The sequence below is a fragment of the Leptonychotes weddellii genome, chromosome 14, assembly GCF_054177405.1.
Source record: "Leptonychotes weddellii isolate Sample4059 chromosome 14, ASM5417740v2, whole genome shotgun sequence".
Lineage (NCBI taxonomy): Eukaryota > Metazoa > Chordata > Mammalia > Carnivora > Phocidae > Leptonychotes > Leptonychotes weddellii.
In genome coordinates this window covers 295,986-317,823 of record NC_138382.1, presented here as the reverse complement: position 1 = coordinate 317,823, position 21,838 = coordinate 295,986, and the positions used below count along the sequence as shown (strand labels likewise).

The window sequence follows — 21,838 nt, the reverse complement described above, 5'->3', positions numbered from 1 at the left end:
CAAGTCAGTGTTTTACTTGGTAAACATGTCTGAGACCATGCATCCCTGGCTGCTAAGCACCATGGCGGACAGGGCTAGAAAGGTAACAGCTTTATTTTGAGCAGAGGGCAAAGACAAGGCAGCACTTTACAGCTACATTGTAACTAGATCCTGCATCTAAATAAAATCTTTTAAAAAAATAAAAGTATTGGGGCGCCTGGGTGGCTCAGCCACTAAGCGTCTGCCTTCTGCTCAGGTCATGACCCCAGGGTCCTGGGATCGAGCCCCACATCGGGCTCCCTGCTCGGCGGGAAGCCTGCTTCTCCCTCTCCCACTCCCCCTGCTTGTGTTCCTGCTCTTGCTATCTCTCTCTCTGTCAAATAAATAAATAAAATCTTTAAAAAAAAAAAAAAAAAAACAACAGTAAGAGAACTCCTCCAGGGACCACAGTACAGATACGGGAATGTTTCATCCTAAGGAAAATTCTTTGTCGGACAGATTTAATAATTCAACCAAACAGAAGATAAACAATAACAGTAGTAGTGATAACAGTAATAATAATAACAACAAAAAATCCAAATAAACAAGAGTCATAAAAACAACAGTCATGACCTGGGGTTAGCCTTTTGAGATATTATATTGACTCAGAACTGGATTTCGTGTGGACCACTACTGTCAATATTGCTGCCATCCAACTAAGAAGAACATGGGGGATGGTAATGCAGCCCAACGTAATTCTAGTTATGCCAGAAAACAGAATAAAAAGAAGTCCTTGAATGTACCCGTATCAGACTTAAGAGGCATTACTATACCAGAATCAGGCTTCAATACTTAAACCTGAAATATATGATAATTAAGAAGCTCAAAATACAGAGTATGACTACGAAGTAAAAATTACAGTGCTAGGTGATAAGCCCACTATGATTACACTCATTTTAGCATTTGTATTTTACTTCAAGTACCCCGGACAGATTAATTTTTCAAAATGTGTATAAACTAAGTAAGAATTTAACTATACCTCTTTCAAGATATCCCATAATACAAATGACTCACTGGTTTGTACAAAAGCATTCCTCCTCATTTATTCCAAGTAACTGCAAATTCCAGAAGCCAATAAAAATATTTTCTGTTGTTTGAAAACTTTAAGGGAAGAATGGTATGTTAAATCCCCAAATTAATACCAGCTTCACTTGTTGGGTATGTTTAAATTTAAACCAGCTTAACTTTTTGAATACGTTTTTAAATTTAAAAACTTTAGAGCCTACCTTGAAGTGTTCAAATGTGCGCTTTCGATATTCACACCACTCCACAAAAAAGTGTAGGCTTCGGAAAAACATCAACAGATCTCTTCTTTCTTCTGCTCTGTATGAATAGAATATTCTATGATTCATAAATGTCATAAATAAGAGCCCCAACCTGGCATTTTTAATCTTATTATTTTTTATATACCTTAAAGCTAAAAAAAGTACTTGATATATTTCTATATTTTGAACTCTGAGTATGTGCCCCTGTGTGATTACTAATGCTAATTTCTCAGCCTGAAATGCCCTTTGCCCCATATTAAAATGTTTAAATACTATTCACCTTTCAAGATATCACTCAAATACCAAACTGCCCTTGCATTTGTATTTGATGACCATGGTATGTAATAAAGACTATTTCTGGTCTTTATCCCCAGTTTCTGGCACAGAGCTTCAAAAACCCCTGGAATTCCTGAGTGACCAGTGTGCATCTTTAATGCTAATGAGGTGACACATGGTGGCCACTAGATAGCCTCAGGATGGAGCCTGGTCACCACAAAGACTAACCACATGCTTAACGGGTTGGATCTTTGGGCCAACCAGACCTCCAGGGAGGACAGGGGAGCTGGAGAAATTTCATCATATGGCCATTCAACCCATCAACTACACCGTGGTAATGAAACCCCAGCAAAAGCTCTGGACAATAAAGCTCAGTGGAGCTTCCTGGATGGTGAACATGCTGATGTGCCAGGAGGCGGATATGCTCAGATCCCACAGGGAGAGGGCACACAACCTCTAGGTTTTTCCTCCTCAAAGCCACTCACCCTGCCTCAGATCTTGACTTATGCATTGCTTCCATCTGCCTGTTCCTGGGTACAGCTTTTATAATAAACAATAATCTTTACTATAACACTCTCAGTGAGTTTTCTCAGTCCTTCTAACAAATTATCAAATCTGAGTGGGTTGTGGGGAGTGCAGATGGCCCCTGATACTTGTGGATGGCATCTGAAGTGGGCAGTCTTGTTCAGGACTTTGCCCCCTTAACCTGTAGGTCTGCGCTAAATCTGAGTAGTGTCAGGAGTGAATTGAATCACAGGACATTCCAGTTGGTGTCAGAGATTATTCTCTGAACAGTGACCTCACCACCACACCACACGACCTATTCCAAAATGGCTAGAAATAATTTCATTCCTATTGCCTATGAGCTCCCATGGAATTTATCTTAATGCTCTTAATACTATACCTATTGTTATACTGACACCCATAAAATAAGCAACTTGTAGGCAAGATGAGTGTATTCACTTAACCGTGCTTTCAGTAAATGACTGTGGGAGTCGAGTTCCCATACTACTCAAGATAGAGTAAGCACACTCCACCCGAACATTCCAATTACAAGTTAGAACCACGGACATAACACACAAAGCAAATATTGGAAGACTCTGAAATGTGGACAAAAGAAGGCAGGAATGGGTAAGAAACTTCAGGAATTGGGGCACCTGGGTGGCTCAGTCGTTAAGCGTCTGCCTTCGGCTCAGGTCATGATCCCACGGTCCTGGGATCGAGCCCCGCATCGGGCTCCCTGCTCTGCAGAGAGCCTGCTTCTCCCTCTCCCACTCCCCCTGCTTGTGTTCCCTCTCTCGCTGTATCTCTCTGTGTCAAATAAATAAATAAAATCTAAAAAAAAAAAAGAAAAGAAAAGAAACTTCAGGAATTAAGGGAGGATTGGGTGATGAGTTCCTCGGGGTTTATTTTTGTCTCCTGTATATCCCAATCTGAATGCTACAGCAGACTGCGACTCAGAACTGCCAAAGGTTGGAGTAAAAAAAGAAAACAGAAAAAAAGGTCCCAAGGAAAGATTATTCCTTCTAACCAGCAGGGGCTGTATAAAAAGAAAGAGGAAGTAAACTGCTCTCGGTGATGAATTTTTCGACTTAACACCAAAAGCTAAGACAACAAAACCAAAAATAAGGGATCACATCAAACTAAAAAGCTTCTGCACAACAAAGGAAACCATCCACAAAATGAAAAGGCAGCCTACTGAATGGGAAAAAATATTTGCAAATCATTTATCTGGTAAGGCACAGATAACAAAAATATATAAAGAATTCATAAAACCCAAAGTGCTCCTCACAATCCCAGTGCAGCTCTTTCTGCCCGTGGGTCCTGTCCCTGTGCTTTAAATCACCTTTTCGCACAAAAAAAAAAAAGAACTCATAAAACTCGGGGCGCCTGGGTGGCTCAGTTGTTATGGGTCTGCCTTCGGCTCAGGTCATGATCCCAGGGTCCTGGGATGGAGCCCCGTGTCTGGCTCCCTGCTCGGCGGGAAGCCTGCTTCTCCCTCTCCCGCTCCTGCTCCCCCTGCTTGTGTTCCCTCTCTTGCTATGTCTCTGTCAAAAAATTAAAATCTTAAAAAAAAAAAAAAAAAAAAACTCCTAAAATTCAATAGCAAAAAACTATGATCAGATTAAAAAATGGGCAGAGGACCTGAACAGACATTTTTCCAGAGAAAACACATGAATGGCCAGCAGACACATGGAAAGAGACATTTGGAGAAATGGAAATCAAAACCACAACGAGATCACCTTGCACCCGTCAGAATGGCTAGTATCAGAAAGACAAGAAACAAGTGTTGGCGAGGATGTGGAGAAAAGGAAATAAATAAATAAAATCTAAAAAAAAAAATGCACTGCTGGTGGGAATTCAAACTGGTGCAATTTATAGGAATATAAATTGGTGTACTGTGGAACAGTATGGAGGTTCCTCAAAAAATTAAAACTAGAACTACCACGTGACCCAGCAATTCTACTTCTGGGTATCTATTCAAAAGAAATGAAAACCCTAACTCAAAAAGATATCTGCACCTCCATGTTCACTGCAGCATTATTTACAATAGCCAAGATATGGAAACAACATAACTGCCCATCAATGAATGGATAAAGAAATTCTGGTGTATAGGGCACCTGGGTGGCTCAGATGGTTAAGCATCTGCCTTCGGCTCAGGTCAAGATCCCGAAGTCCTGGGATCGAGTCCCGCATCGAGTTCCCTGCTCGGCGGGGAGGCTGCTTCTCCCTCTGCCTCTGCCTCTCTCTCTCCCCCTGTCTCTCATGAATAAATAAATAAAATCTTAAAAAAAAAAAAGAAATTCGGGTGTATAAACACAATGGAATATTATTCAGCCATAAATAAGAAGGCAATCTGTCATTTGCAACAGCATGATGGGACCTTAAGGACATTCTGCTAAGTGAAATAAATCACACAGAAAAAGACAAATACCATATGACTTCACTTATATGTGAGATCTGAAAGAAGCAAACTCACAGATTCAGAGAATAGATTGGTGGTTGTCAGAGGGACGGGTGGGGAGTGACAAAATGAGTGAAGGTGGTCAAAAGGTACAAACTTCCAGTTATAAAATAAATGAGTATTGGGGATGTAATATACAGCATGGTGACTACAGTTAATATTACCATATTATATATCTGGAAGTTGCTAAGAGTATAAACGTTAAAAGTTCTCTTCAGAAAAAAAATATTGTAAATACACGTGGTGATAGATGTTAATCAGACTTCTTGTAATGATCATTTCACAATATATACATATATTGAATCATTACACTGTACACCTAAAATGAAGATAGTGTTTTATGTCAACTAAATCTGTTTTAAAAAATTCAAGGTTCAAAATCATGCAATTTAATCCACTGAACATAATGTTTGTAGGTTTCCTCTGTGATTTATTACTTAACGGCAAACGTTTTCAAACATTAGGGAATAAAACTTTTGAAGTGGTTGAAAATGGAGGCATGCAGAACAGAACCCTAACCCGAAAGGAACTGTGCCCTCTTCCTCCCAACCAGGCAACTGGCATTGCTGATAGTAGGCAAAGCCAGCACAGAAACAGGACCCTCAGCTCCTGAGGGAATGCTGCTGCTGGGAGATGATGGGAGGAGCTTTGTCAGCTAGCCCCACCAACACCGAGCAAAACCGAGAAACAAGAGGAGGCGCCATTCCCACTCCCCACCAGAATGGCTCCTGCAAATACAGGAAGATGCTTTGTCAACTTTCTCCACCCTACACCATGTGATCCCAAGCACAGAGTCGGGAGAATCAGGGAGAAGGAACCTAGAGAAAGGGATTCTTTACATTTATGTATGAAGTCCTGAGATCACTACCTAGTGGCCCTCACACAAAACTGACCAGAAACAATAAAGCAAAAGTATCAAGACCCGAATTATGGTGTAGAATACTGCTCAGAATTCAGAGTGGCCTCAGGGCAGTGTAAGAGAGGGGCAAACCAAAATATAGTCCATAAACTCTAATAGCCCTTAAACTATAGCCCATAAAAGTGGGCCAGGATGTGCTTTTGAATAAAAGCACGTTGACAAGGACAATGCAAAAATGGCCAAGTAGGGACTATGGGGACAGTCCTTCCTCAGAAACACCAAAAACTACCACATGCCTGTCAGAATCACACTTATAGGAAATTGGGAAGACAGTAAAATGTTTACAGCAACCCAGCAAACACATAAGCAGGAGAAGGGCCCTGAGCAGAGAAGGGATCTACTGTAGTGTTTCAGCTTTGCTACCATGTCCCCCACCTGAGCATGGTGGGTCTTTAAGATCACATCCTGCTTCTCAGTGGAACATCATCCTGACCACAGCAGACTGGGTCTTGTTCCCAAAGAACTGTGTTTCTTTTGTGTTCCCAATTGAGTTCCGTTTGTTTTGATCTGTCCATAGGGTCCCTGAGGACTAATGGAAGGGGCCTATTTTCCACATAACTCATAACTTTCCTGAACACATGACCATGCAGAGGACATTTCTCAAAGATACTGAGAGTCAAATGAATGAGCCAGTGCCAAATGGCACAAAATAACAATTAAGAGAAACAACAGACATGCTTAAAGCCAAGGGAAGAAAAGGTGCAGAGTGAGAATCTTTAGAAAATAAGGAGTTTGAAAAGAGTCCACATAAGAAGAAAGGGGAAAACCAGGTGAATGTACAGGGCAGTAAGTACGCTCAGAGAAGACTGAGAAGACCACACACTTTCACCTCTGGCTGATCTTTAGGCTAAAGGCAAGCAGGGCATGGAGGCAAAGGCAATGTGGAAAGGCCTTGCTAAGTGCGAAAGGAATGTCCCAGCACACAGCCAAAATGCAGAAATGAGAGATAAAATATTTTTGCTTTTGATTTTTCCTTTTGTGCATAATATTCAAAATGTCCGTATTCAATAACAACCACAAAAAATTAAGCATACAAAGAAAAAATATAAAATGACCCAGTTACAAGAAGGAAAAAAGTTAACAGAAACTCCTCAAGGAAACACAGACAATGGAACTACTACAGAGACTTAAAATCAATATGTCTTAATTATGTTCAAAAAACTCAAGGAAACCAAGAGAATAATATGTATGACAAGGAATATTAATAAAGACACATTAGAAAAAGGAAACAGAAATCTTAGAACCAAAAATTACAAAAATTTAGTGAAATGAAAAATTCGCTAAAGTGTTCAACAGATTTGAGCAGGCAGAATAATCAGCAAAAATGAACATATAGGCTGAGTGAAATTATCCGCTCTAAAAAACAGGAAGATACATCTAAAACTAATGATGTAATGTATGGGGATTAACATAAGAATAAAAAAAAAAAACAGGAAGAAAAAGAATGAAGAAAAATACATGGAGCCTAAACTGTAGTATATCATCAAGTGTATCAACATCCACATAGCTGGAGTCACAGGAGAGCTGCAGGAGAAAGAAGCTGAAAGTGTAGCTCAAGAAATAACGGTCCAGGGGTGCCGGGGTGGCTCAGTCGTTAAGTGCCTGCTTTTGGCTCGGGTCATGATCCCAGCGTCCTGGGATCGAGGCCCACATTGGGCTCCCTGCTCGGCAGGAGTCCTGTTTCTCCCTCTTCCACTTGGCTCCTGCTTGTGTTCCCTCTCTTGCTGTCTCTCTCTCTGTCAAATAAACAAATAAAATCTTTAAAAAAAAAAGAAAGAAAGAAAGAACGGTCCAATCCTCTACAAATTGGATGAAAACTTTAGAGACATCTGAGAAGCTCACAAACTATAAGAAGGACAAACTCAAAGAGATCCACATAGAGGCACATTATACTCAAACTGTCAAACACCAAAGAGAATCCACAGAATGACAAGAAAGAAGCAACTCATCAGATAAGGGATCACGACTTAAATTAATCACTGATTTATCATCAATAACCATGGAGGCCAGAAGGCACTGGGATGACATTTAAAGTGCTAAAAGAAAAAGAGTTAACCAAAAATTCTATGTCTGGCAAAACTATCCTTTAAGAATGAGGGATAAATCAAGACATTCTGATATTAAAAAGCTGAGTGAGTTCGTGATTAATGTACCTGACCTACAAGAAATGCTAAGGGAATCCTTCAGGCTACATTGAGAGAATATTGTACAGTAACTCAAAGTCTTACAGAGAAATAAAGAGCACTGGTTACACAGGCAAATAACAAAGACAATATTATTTTACTTTTGATTTATAACCCCTCTTTTTTCCCCATATGATTTAAAAACAAATGCATAGAGCAATAATGTGAAATCTTTGTTAATGAGTATGCTACGTGTAAAAATGTAACCTATGATAATAACAATATAAAAGAGGAGGAAAAGAGATATAAGGGAACAGAGTTTTTGCATACCTTTGAAAATATGTTGATATTATTTCACACTAGGTTGTTATAAGTTTGAGATGTTAATTGTAATCCTCAAGGGAGCCATGAAGACAATAACTAAAAACTACACAGATAAGAAAGGAAAAGGGAATCAAAATGGGGCACTATGAAAATCAATTCAACATAAAAGAAGTTAGTAATGGAGGAATAAAAATGACATGGGCAACAGACAACAAACAGCAAAATGGCAGAAGCACATACTTCCTCATCAGTAATTACTTTTAAATGTAAATGAATTAAACTCTCCAACTAAAAGTCCGATTGGCGGGGCACCTGGGTGGCTCAGTCGTTAAGCGTCTGCCTTCGGCTCAGGTCATGATCCCGGGGTCCTGGGATTGAGCCCCGCATCGGGCTCCCTGCTCCGCGGGAAGCCTGCTTCTCTCTCTCCCACTCCCCCTGCTTGTGTTCCCTCTCTTACTGTGTCTCTCTGTCGAATAAATAAATAAAATCTTAAAAAAAAATAAAAAAATAAAAAATAAATAAATAAATAAAAGTCCGATTGGCAGAATGAATTTAAAAAAATTTGATCCATTTGCATGCTGTCCATAAAAAACTTTTAGAGACATTATACATACACAAAGAGGTTAACAAATAAAAGGCTTGAAAAAGATACTCCATGCCAATAATAACCAAAAGAGAGCTGGGGTGGCTATATCATCATCAGACGAAACAGAATTTAAATCAAAAATTGTTACAAGAGACAAAGGATTACATTATATACTGATACAGGGGTCAACACACCAAGAAGATACAACATAGCTTATAAACATATATGTACCTAACAAGGATCCCAAAATATATGAAGCACCATTTAACAGAATTAAAGGGAGAAATAAACAGTCCAATAACATCTGGACATTTCAATGCCCCACTTCTAATAACAGATACAACTAGACAGAAGATCAATAAGAAAATAGAGGATCTGAACAACAGTATAAACCATTAGACCCAACAGACAGAAAAAAACATGCCACCCAACAACAGCGTAACACATATTGTTGTTCTCAAGTGTGAGAACATGAAACATTCTCCAGGACAGACCGTATGTTTGGTCACAAAACAATTCTAGATATATTTTTAGAAGACAAAATTATATAAAATATCTTTTCCAACCACAATGGCATAAAATTAGGAGTTGATAAGAAAAAATGAAAAATTCACCAATATGTGGAAATTAGATATACTCTTAAACAATCAATAGGTCAAAGAATAACAAAGGAAATTAGAAAATAATTTGACACAAATGAAATGAAAACACAACCTCATTATCAAAACTCATATAGAGCAAAAGCAGTGCAAAGAGAAAAATATATAATTGTGAGCACCAACATTAAAAAAAGAAGAAAAATCGCATCAATAACCTTACTTTACACTTTAGGGAACTAGAAAAGAACAAACTGAACACAAAGCTGGCAGAAGGAAAGAAATAATACAGATTAAAATAGATATAATGCAATAGAGAACAGAAAAACAAAACCAAACTTTGGTTTTTTGGAAAAATTAACAAAACTGACAACCTTTTTAGCTAAGTGGACTAAGAAAAAAGACAATTCAAATTACCAAAATCAGAAATGAATGTGGGGGATAGTATTAATGACCTTCCAGAAATAAAAAGGATTATAAGAGAATGCTATAAACAATGTATGGCAACAAATTCGATAATCTGGATGAAATGTGCAAATTCTTAACAGTACACAAACTACCAAAACTGACTCAAGAAGAAATAGAAAATCTGAATATACTTGTAACAAGTAAAGAGACTGAATCAATAACTGAAGTTTCCCAGCAAAGAAATGTCCAGGACCAGATGGTTTCACTGGTGAACTCTATCAAACACTTATGGAAGAAGTAACATCAATCATTTTCAGGCTCCAAAAGAAAAGTAAAGAAAGAAAACAACAACAACAACAGCAACAACAAAACAAGGCCAGCACTATCCTGATACAAAAGCCAGACAAAGACATCACAAGGGAAGAAAATTATGAACTGACACCCTTAAGAATACAGACAAATGTAATCACTTACATATCTATACAAGTGATGAACGATGTGAAAATAAAACAACTCAATTTATAATACCAACGAAAAGAATAAAACACATAGGAATAAATCTACCCAAAGAAGTCCAAACTTGTACACTGAAAACTACAAAATATTACTGAAAGATATTAAAGTAAGCCTAGAGTCTGCTTGAAATTGTCCCTCTCCCTGTGCCCCTCCCCCCACTTGTGCATACACACGCACGCTCTCAATAAATAAATAAATCTTTTTAAAAAATAAAGTCAGTCTAAATTCATGGGAAAACATCTATGTTCATGGTCACGACACTTAACACTGTTAGATGGAAATAGACTTCAAAGTTGTCTAGATTCAATGCAATCCCTATCAAAATCCCAAAGGCCTTTTTTTGTACAAATAGAAAAGCCAAGCTTAAAATTCATATGGAATTGAAAGAGACACTAAATACTCAAAACAATCTCGAAAAAGGAAAAAAAAAACAACTGGAGGACTCATGCTTCCCTATTTCAAAATATACTACAAATCAACAGTAATCAAGACAGTATGGAACGAGTAAAAGCATAAATATGTGGATAACTGGAATAAAATTAAGTCCAGAAATAAAATCATAGATCTATGTTCAGTTTGTTTGACAAGGGTGCCAAGACCATTCAATGGGGTAAGAACAGGCCCTTCAACAACATGCAGTGACGAGTGGATACCCAACTGCAAAAGAATGAAGCGGCACGCTTACTTTTACACCAAATGCAAAAATTAACTCAAAATGGATCAAAGGACTAAATACAGAAGTAAACTATAAAACTCTCAAAAGAATGCATAGAAGGAAATATCGGACCTTGAATTTAGCTATGGTTTCTTAAACATGACAATAAAATGATGAATATCAAAATAAAAAATATTGTAAACTTTATAAAACGTAAACCTTTTGTGCATCAAAAGATATTTACCAACGTAGTAAAAAGAAACTACACAGCATTCAGAAAACATATATCTGCTAAGTGTCTGGTTCCCAGAATATATAAACAACTCTTTTTTTAAGATTTTTTATTTATTTATTTTTATGAGAGAGTGAGAGAGAGAGCACGAGCAATGGGAGGGGCAGAGGGAGAGGGAGTACCAGGCTGAGCAGGGAGCCCGATGTGGGACTCGATCCCAGGACCCTAGGATCATGACCTGAGCTGAAGGCAGACACTTAACCAACTGTGACACCCAGGCACCCTATGTAAACAACTGTTAAAATCCAACGTAAAAATCATAAAAATGCTACAACAAGCTATCATGAACATTGCTGAAAGAAATGTAAAAATAGAAAGTATCAAAAAAGAAATAACGGACTAAAAAAAGGGATAATTTAGAACTGAAAATACAGTAATTTACTTTGTATTTTAATTCTTTTTTAAAGATTTTATTTATTTGAGAGAGAGAGAGAGAACACAAGGGGAGGGTGGGAGGGGCAAAGGGTGAGAGAGAAGCAGACTCCCCAATGAGCAAGGAGCCTGACGCGGGGCTCCATCCCAGGACCCTGAGATCATAACCTGAGCTGAAGGCAGATGTTTAACCGACTGAGCCACCCAGGTGCCCCAAAAATACAATGATTTAAATACAAATCTCACCAAACGATTTCCATAGCAGAATGGAGGTAGTAGGGGAAAGAATCTGTGAACTGAAAGATAAATCAACAGAAATCCAATATCAAGAGAGAATACAGATTTGGGGGGAAAAGGATGAGTTCTTCAGGAAGTTGTGAAATAATAAAAGGTTTAACCTTCATGTCACCGGTCTCAGAAGGATCAGGGAAAAGGGTCTAGGGCTTAAGAAAATATTGAAAGAAATGAATGAATAATTCCTGAATGTGACCAAAAAAAAAAAAAAAAAACCCACTATGCCTACAGATTCATACAGATGTCTAAAGCCAGACAAATGACAATCAAATTTCTGAAAATTAAAAATAAAGCAAAGCAAAGAAGAAAAAATAAAGATTATATTTCTCACCAAAAACCATAGATGCCAGTAGCAAGTGGCACTACATTTTTCACATGCTGAAAGGACAGGACTGCCCAACTAAAATTCCATATCCAGAGAAAATCTTCTTCCAGAGTGAAAGTAAAATAAAGATTCTCACATAAAGAAAATTAAGATAATTTGCTGCCAGAGGCCTCATTCGCATAATTTCCTTTAGCTCCTTGAACATATTTAAAATTGCTGATTTAAAGTCTTTGGCAAGTCCAAGGGTATCTGGGTGGCTCAGTGGGTTGAGCATCTGACTCTTGGATTTCAACTTAGGTCATGATCTCAGGGTCGTGAGAATGAGCCCGGTGTCCAGCTCTGTGCGTGCTGGGCTCTGCGCTCGGTGGGGAGTCTGCTTGGGATTCTCTTTCTCTCCCTCTACCCCGCCCCTCTCTCAAATAAATAAATCTTAAAAAAATTCTCTTTCTCCCTCTGCCCCTTCCAACCCCCAACTCCCACTCATGCTCCCTCTCTCTTTAAAAAAAAAAAAATAAACAAAAAATAAATAATAAAATCTTTGGCAAATCCAACATCTGAACTTCCTCGGGGACAGTTTCTATTCATTAGTTATTTTTTACCTCTGTGTATGGGTCTTGTAATTTTTGTTGAAAACTGAACATTTTAAACAATATAGTGTGATAATTCTTGAAATCAGATTCCCCCTCTCTCCAAGACTTGTTGTGCTTTTTGTTCTTTCTGTCTGTTCAGTGACTTTCCTGGACGAATCTGTACAGTCTATACTCTGCTGTGTGGCTACTCAAATCTCTGCTCAGTTAGCTAACGTGTGACAAAGATTTACTTAAACACCTAGAACCTGCGTGTCCGGGGCTCTCTGTGTGCTGGGGCACACCTTTGGCGTTCAGCGAGGAGAACGACAATACTCCCTTGGCCTTCACGGGCCACTTCGGCAGAACCTCACAATCAGCCAGCAGTGAGAACAGTTGTCAGAGGCATCTCAGATCTCTCCTGAGCATGAAGGTGACCCAAAACATGGACCTTCTAGATTCTCAGGAATATATCAGAGCTTTTGAAGTCCTTAGTGTGATCCCATTCTCCAGCTTTTCCTTTTAAGGTTTTTATTTAACCTATTAATTCCCCCCAACTGTTATGCACCACCTCAGGCAGCCATCAAGTTTAGAAACTGCATCAAAGTATCTTCAACAAATGCTCCCAGAGAAAAGGCTTTCACACTGGATGAGTTCTACGTCAGGTCCGGTCTGGTAAATGCCGCCTCGCAAGTGAGCTCCTTCAGGGAACTGAGACTGGGAAGGAGTCTCCGAAGAAATCTGAACTACGCTGCTCCCTCTGATGGCTGCCAGGCTTGCTGGCTGCCCTCTAACGGCAGGCTACCACAGAGCTGGTGAGGGAGAATTGGAAACAGGCATTGAAGAAACTACTTACCACTGTTCTGCTGTTTTTCCTAAATAAATGCTCCCTAGATTGTTGCAAGACTTCAGTTTATTTCTAAAGTTCTGAAAAATCTGATTCTGACATCTTTGGCCAGTTTTCTTGTTGCTTTTATGGAAAACAGAATCTTCAAATGTACTTACTCTGCTAGTTTCACTGACATCTATGCCTTGGATTTTAAAAAGGACTCAAAGAGGGCTCTGTATTGACCATGTGGTTTCTGTATTCTGATGCCTTAATAAACATCTGGGACCTTATTGACCCTGGAGGAACCATCCCACTCAAAGTTACAAGTCTGCTTGTGAGCATACTTTTCTTCTCTTTTTCAAGTAGGCTCCACGCCCATTGTCAGGCATGGAGCCCAACGCAAGGCTTGAACTCACTACCCTGAGATCAAGACCTGAGCCAAAACCAAAAGTCAGCTGCTCAACCAAATGAGCCACTCCGGTGCCTTGAGCATGCTTTCAAACACGATCCAACCAGTCCAGAGCCCATACCCCAACACCTCTTTTATTAAGCTCCCAAAATTCTGGCTGCCATCCACCTGCCCTCATTACCCCAGGATCAGGTACCAGACAACCAGGGACAACCCCTGTGCCCCAGAGCACCCTGAAATTATTCAAACTAGTCAAGCCTAAGCCTACTCCCCTTGCCTTGCCTCACCTGTTCCTTCCCTCAAAAACCACTATAATAATCTCCTTCTCCCTCTGCCTCCAGACCCATGCCAGTCAGTGCTTCTCCCTGTGGCCCCCAGTGACATGGCATGGTTCTCCTGTTGGGATCTGGAACAAACTTTCTTTTCCTTTTTTTTTTTTTTAAAGATTTTATTTATTTATTTGACAGAGAGAGAGAGAGAACGCGCACAAGCAGGGGGAGTGGGAGAAGAAGCAGACTCTCCGCTGAGCAGAGAGCCTGACACGGGGCTCGATCCCAGGACCCCGGGTCATGACCTGAGCCGAAGGCAAACGCTTCACCAACTGAGCCATCCAGGCGTCCCACAAATGATCTTTTCAATGGCAACTATCTCCTGATCAGCCGGCCTTACCATACTCAAATAATAATAAAACCTATTAAAATAGGCTTCATGCACTTATTCTTAACTTTTCTGTATTAGCCATGTAGGACATAGGAGAATAGATGTATGTATCAAATGTAAGCTGTTGGTTCCTGTACACAGCAAAAGGACTACCTCAGAATATATTAACAGCAGTGATGAGGTCTATTTTCTCCATTCTTGGTCCCATAGCAAGTGATGAACTCACTGGGACTGCTTCTCAGAAAGACCTCACCCAACTGGTCTTCATGGCAGCTAGAGTTATACTATAGTGCTTTTTCTTTTCTTTTTTTTTTTTTTTTAAAGATTTTATTTATTTATTTGACAGGGAGATAGAGAGCACAGATAGTCAGAGTGGCAGGCAGAGGGAGAAGCAGGCTCTCCGCTGAGCAGGGAGCCTGATGCGGGGCTCGATCCCAGGGTCCTGGGATCATGACCTGAGCTGAAGGCAGATGCTTAACTGACTGAGCCACCCAGGCGCCCCTTTAGTGCTTTTTCTATGACGGTGACCAACGTGGGGCAGCTCATGATCAATGAACAAAAGGCGCTCTGAAGCCACTCTGAAGCTCGTCTTAGTGAGCTTATTAGAACTTAGAATGACAACTCCATGAGGGCTCCTGTGTAAGTCAGCCCTGGGAGTAACAACTGTGATTCCTGAGAAATGTGCGTGTGTGTACTGTTCACTCAGGGTACCTGTACAATGGTTAATCTGAGCAGTTTCTTCTCAAATCCTTTCCAGTTACGGCTTTTTATGGTTTTCTGTTTTTCTTTTTTTCCCCAAAGGGGGTGCTTGTCCAAAAAACAAAACAAAAAACCCAGCATCTGACACACAGAATTCATTCTTTTTTTTTTTTTTTTTTTTTTTCCACACAGAATTCATTCTTGAGGAATTTTTGTAACTAGATCAGTTGAGTATGTTGTAAATAGTGGTGGGCACGTATACTTAGCGAAGGAGTTTAGGAATCTGTGCTACAAGTAATACCAGACAATAAGCGACCTGTCAGATGAAGTAATTCCATGTAGAGTGGGTGGCCGGGGGGACAGTGTTTTGTAGATCCAGTTTTGCTGAGAGGCATTTCCCCAAATACTGGCAATCACTCCGTGTTGTAAAGGAAACCTAAATCACGAATGTTCTTCTAATAGCTCTATCGTTCCAATTCCAGTAAATTCCACTATTTCTCAGAAATATTTTTATTCTTAACTTTGGGAATGGGGCAAAACCTTGTAAATAATTTCTTCCAGTTCATTTTGCAGATAAAAGAAGAGCTCCACAGAGATTAAATATCTTTCCTAATTCAGTGGCATTAATCATTAGTTTAAGGAAAGACCCAATGAAATATGTTATATGACTATATACTGTCCTTATTATATTTATAATTTACCCTAGAGATTAGATATACATCTGAGTGATTATAATACAAGGCAAAATGTGGTACATTTTTAGAATACCAAGGGTTGATAACGACTGTGTCTAGGATGCAGTTAAGTGAGGCCAGCTCCCTGACCTACTCATGTGTCACCCGCTCCATGAGGCCTTCCCTGACCATGCTATCTAAATTAGATACCTTCCCCTCACCTTGCACACCCCCTATCTCCCATCCTACTTTATGTTTCCTATACGACTTCCTTCTCTAAAGGATTACCTACTTTGCATAATAGTTTTGTTTATCGTCTGTTTCCACTAGTAGAAAGTAAGTTCATGTGGGCAGAGATGTTGTGTTCTGTTCACTGCTACATATCAAGCAATACAGCAATTGTGCTACTTAGCAGATATGCCCTTCCATTCTCAGGGCCCTTATGCCAGCATTTACCACCCTGTATTAATTCTGCTCATTCACTAGATTGTCAGCTTCAAGAAGCCAGAAACTATGTATCTTATTCAGTATTATATTCTTAGAGACTAATATGTTACAACATATATAATATGCATTTTGATACACATGTATTTATTTATGTTTAAATTTACACACTGGAGCAGGAGAGGTATATTTTGAGCCTGGAAAATCTTTTTCTGCTAGAATAGAAGGAAGCCAAAAATACGATGAGAGAGGGCACCTGGGTGGCTCAGTGGGTTAAGCGTCTGCCTTCAGCTCAGGTCATGATCCCAGGGTCTGGGATTGAGCCCCGAGTCATCGGGCTCCCTGCTCAGTGGGGAACCTGCTTCTCCCTCTCCCTCTGCTTGTGTGTGCACTCACATGCTCTCTCTCTCTGTCAAATAAATAAAATCTTTAAAAAACATTATGATGAGAAGGGCGCCTGGGTGGCTCAGTTGGTTAAGCGACTGCCTTTGGCTCAGGTCATAATCCTGGAGTCCCGGGATCGAGTCCCGCATCGGGCTCCCTGCTCGGCAGGGAGTCTGCTTCTCCCTCTGACCCTCCTCCCTCTCATGCTCTCTGTCTCTCATTCTCTCTCTCTCAAATAAACAAACATTATGATGAGGGAATATCATATGGATTCAGGAGCCAGCTTGAAGAAGTTCCCATTTGTCAAAATAATTTAAGCACCAAAATAAATAAAGAGTAAGGAATTATAAATATTAAAAAAGTAAGAATGAATGAAACCATACCATAATAAATAGATAAGCACACATAAACACACATATACAGGGGAGAAAGGAGATCTGTTTCTTAAGCACAAGGCCTAGTATCTACTGAGGTAAGTGCAGGAAGAGCTAGACTTGAAATATCATTTTGCAACCATCACAACAAACAGTGATCACACAAGAATCACCAGGGGATGATGCTAAGTCTAGGCAGAAATTTTAATGAGGAATAGTATCTGCATGGTCATAAAATATTTCCCCATAGACTGCCTATTATTGCAAGAGAGGGCAAAAACCAAAAAACAAAACCACTGGCGATACAGTGGAAAGTCAGGCAACAAGCATGACTGAATCAAAATTACTGCCACCTACAAGGGCAGAGAACTGAGAAGCACAAAATATCACCAGTATAGTATTTTGCTTGAGAATACATAACAGCAACTGATCATGACAAAAAGTCAAAGACAAAATAAGCAACATTCTATTGAGGGGTAGAAAAGATAGAAAGACTGTATTTTGTAAAGATGGCAAAGTAATAAAAGGCAAAGAAAGGCTCTGGAGTTGTTCCAAATTAAAGGAATCTATAAAGTCATGACAATCAAATGCAATACTTGACACCAGACTGGATCATGTAACACAGGGGAAAAGAAAATGCAAAAAGGACATCATTAGATCAACTAACAAGTAGGAATACGGATGGCAAATCAGATAAAAGTATCATATCAATGTCAATTTATGGAGTCAATTACTGCTATATGAATGTATAAGGGAATACCACTATTCTCAGAAATGCACACCAAGTATTTAGGAGAACAGAGCCATGATACATGCAATGTGTTCTAAAAAGGTTCCATCAGGAGTAGCAACAGAAATGGTAAAAATCTGGATACATATGACAAAACTAGTAGTCTTAAGTTCTTTAAATTATGTATGATGATCAAAAGTAAAAAAACTTAACACTAGTGATGGGGTTTTCAACGCATACACATGAACATAATTCCTATGAAAACCACAACATGTAGCGAACAGGGAAAGGGATGTATATGGCTACGAGACTTCCAGATTATACTAAATCTAACTAGACTGTTGAAAGTTAGGTTACATAAGCTACAATCCCACGGCAGCCAATAAAACAGGCAAAAACCCAGATATGGCCAAAAAGTCAGAAGATAAAATTAAAATGGAATAGTAAAAAATATTTAAATAATCCAAAAGAAATCAGGAAATGGGAACTGAGGAACAAGCAAGCAAGCAAACAAAAAAACCATAGGCACAGAAAATGAAGAAAATAAAAGAACAGGTGCATTAACACACAGCTACATAAGCATCTACTTGACAGGGAACACTGGAGATTAAGTGTTCAACTTACTCTGGTATCTATTACTAATACTTTTTACCGTCTGAGAGAAGAAACTACTTTCCAAAGAATATAGGCCTATAAAAAGCAGCAGTTGCTTCATTACAGCACACAGGCCAAAGTGACATATTTTAATCTCCATCAAATAAGGGAGCAAAAATAAGCTCTTAATCATGTGATGAGGAAGGGAGCCAAGAAAAAAATCTTAAAAACGCAACAACCCAAGTTTAAACACACACACACACACTACAGACACTAGACACTCAGAAAGGGGGGCAGAAAAGAAGAGAGTCTGACCTGTTCCATTAATTAAACACAGGACTTTATTTAAAAAGTGGAGTGAGTCACAATCCCTTCACCCCCATTTGCATCCCCACAAAGGACACACTATTACAGCACACACAGTTTTCCATTATAGAAAGACATTGTGTATGTGTTGGCTCTTACAGTCCTAAGAGTGACTGTAATTTATCTTTTTTTCCCAAGCATAGTCCAAACTTCACTAAATGTTAAACAGATGTTATGGATTTCTTTCACAGAATGTTGGCAGTGACACATTTCAATTTGAACTAGAATAGTCAGAAAAGTAAAATAATTCCAAATGTCTTTTTCTTAAGGATAAAGCAAAACATAAAGAGAAATGTAGAATAAAAATTCTAAAGTTTTATTAGATCTAAAATCAGATGAATATCAGAAGTTAATTATTCACTAAAATATTATCAGTCACTCTCACATATTGTTGGTGGGAATGCAACTTGGTATGATCACTTTGGTAACATTGTGCTACTTTATTACAAATTTAAACATACTGTAATCATATGACCCAGCTATCCCACTTCTGGTTATTTACCCTAAAGGAAAAACTTACATCACACAAAAACCTCTACTGAAGGTCCACTGCAGATCTATTCATAATCATCGAAAACTGGAAATAACCCAAATATCCTCCAATGGGTGAACGGATAAACATGTTAGTATCAGTATATGAAATACTACTCAGAAATGAAAAGATGGATGAATCTCAATTCATTTACTTTATGCTAAGTAAGGAAGCCAGTGTCTATGTAATTTCATTTATTTGACATTTTGTAAGAGGCAAAACCCTAACGATGATCACAGCAGGTTTTGCAGGGGGTGGGGAGTGGGTTGTGACTATAAAGGGAGAATATGCAGGATTTCTGTGCTGATGGAGCTGTTCAATATCCTCACTGTGGTGGTAAGCACACAGAAACCATCCAATCTGAGTAACACAGAAGGAAAAGATTGCGGGGGAAAAAAAAAGAACAGAGCCTCAGAGACACGTGAGACAATGCCAAAAAGTTTTATATTCATGTAATCAGAGATCCAGGAGCAAAGAAGAAATATATGTATTTATGTAATATGTAAAAAATTCCAATTACAATAAAGTATTAAAAAATATCAGGGGCCCCTGGGTGGCTCAGTGGATTAAGTGTCTGCCTTCAGCTCAGGTCATGATCCCAGGGTCCTGGGACTAAGCCTTGTGTCGGGCTCCTTGCTCAGCAGGGAGCCTGCTTCTCTCTCTCTGCCCTCCCCCACCGCCCCTGCTCATGTGTGTGCTCTCTCTCTCCCTCAAAAAAAATAAAAATAAAATCTTAAAAAAAATTTTCAAATAAGGATGCCTTGCTGGTTCATTCAATAGAGTATGCAGCTCTTGATGTCAGGGTCATGAGTTCGAGTCCCATGCTGGGGGTAGAGTTTACTTAATAAAAAAAATTTAAAAATACTCAAATTGTCCAGAAAAATGCATGAAAGGAAAAGAGAAGAACAAAACAACACAACAGAATTAACTACTAACTGGGTAGACCTCAAAAATATATCAATGATTCCATTAAATGTAAATGAATCACAGATCTAAACGTAAAAGGAAAAAGTATAAATTTTTTTTAAAATGTAAGAATTTTTATGACCTGAGGTTAGGCAAAAGTGACAGACATCATACCAAAAACATATCAAAGAAGAAATAAAGATTAACTGTCTTCTTAAAATCAGAAAAATTAGCTCTTTGAAAGATACTATTAAGAAAATGAAAAGACAGGGGCGCCCGGGTGGCTCAGTCATTAGGTGTCTGCCTTCGGCTCAGGTCATGATCCCAGGGTGCTGGGATCGAGCCCTGCATCAGGCTCCCTGCTCGGCGGGAAGCCTGCTTATCCCTCTCCCACTCCCCCTGCTTGTGTTCCCTTTCTCACTGTCTCTCTCTCTGTCAAAAAATAAAATGTTTCAAAAAAAAAAAAAGAAAAAGAAAATGAAAAGACAGGGGCCCCTGTGTGGCTCAGTGGGTTAAGTATCCAACTCTGGATTTCAGCTCAGGTCGTGATCTCAGGGTCCTGGGATTGAGCCCCATGTCGGGCTCCCCACTCAGTGGGGAGTCTGCTTCAGGATTCTCTCTCTTCCTCTATCCCTCCCCCTGCTCACACTCTCTCTAAAATAAGTAAATAAATCTTAAAAAAAAAAAATGAAAAGACAAGCTACAAAATGGGAGAAAATATTTGAAAATCGCATATATGACAAAGGGCTTGTATGGAAATATATAAAGAACTCTCAAAACAACAGTAAGAAAACAAACGACCCAATGAAGCCCTGAGTGAAGACTTGAGTATGTACTTCACTGAGGAGGATAAACAGACGGCAACCAAGCACATGTAAAGATGCTCACGTGACCCACCATTAGGAGAATGAGATATACTGCACTCCCTGAATGCTTAACTCAGGCATGCAGCGCAGCCAGAACTCTCATATACTGCTGGCGAGAATGCAAAGTGGCACAACCCTTTGGAAAAACATCCCGGCCATTTCTTATAAACTAAAACATACACTTACATATAACCCAACAATCCAACTCCCAGGTATTCATCCAACAGAAGTCCATAAACATTCCCTAGCAGGTGACACAGTAGATAATCTCAGGCTTGCAGGCGACATGGTCTCTGTCACAATTACCTCACTCTGCCACTGACCATGAAAACAACTACAGAACTTATAGAACTCTGAGAAATGACCAGTCCTGACAGTGAAATGAAATCCCATGAAACCCATCAATAGATGGCTGAATAGCAGAGGAGACACAATTTGAATAAATAATTGTCCTTTACTGGAATATATTTCTTAGGAGATAATCTAGAATAATTACATGAAAACCCAACTGTTAAAAAAATAAGAGTCTTTTTTTTTTTTTTAAAGATTTTTATTTATTTATTTGACAGAGAGAGACACAGTGAGAGAGGGAACACAAGCAGGGGGAGTGGGAGAGGGAGAAGCAGGCTTCCCGCAGAGCAGGGAGCCCGACACGGGGCTCGATCCCAGGACCCTGGGATCATGACCTGAGCCGAAGGCAGACGCTTAACGACTGAGCCACCCAGGCGCCCCAAGAGTCTTAATTTTTAAAAAGACAGGAAAAAAACATTTTTTTAAAGACAGGAAAATTTTAAAAGACACATAAAACTTTTACAAATGGGGGCGCCTGGGTGGCTCAGTCGTTAAGTGTCTGCCTTCGGCTCAGGTCATG

General features: G+C 39.3%; 1 protein-coding gene and 1 non-coding gene across 4 annotated transcripts in view; both read right to left on the bottom strand.

The window, feature by feature from the left end:
• CENPP (centromere protein P) overlaps positions 1-21,838 on the bottom strand; it is a 192,386-nt gene that overhangs the window by 142,605 nt on the left and 27,943 nt on the right. For all 3 annotated transcript variants that reach the window (XM_081802699.1, XM_081802698.1, XM_081802700.1), the window contains exon 5: positions 1,245-1,341. In XM_081802699.1, the coding sequence (XP_081658825.1) occupies positions 1,245-1,341 (97 nt within the window). The remainder of the gene's footprint in view (positions 1-1,244; positions 1,342-21,838) is intronic.
• On the bottom strand, positions 26-156 carry LOC145717201 (small nucleolar RNA SNORA63). The gene has a single exon (XR_014140271.1). It is a non-coding gene; the product is annotated as a small nucleolar RNA SNORA63 (small nucleolar RNA).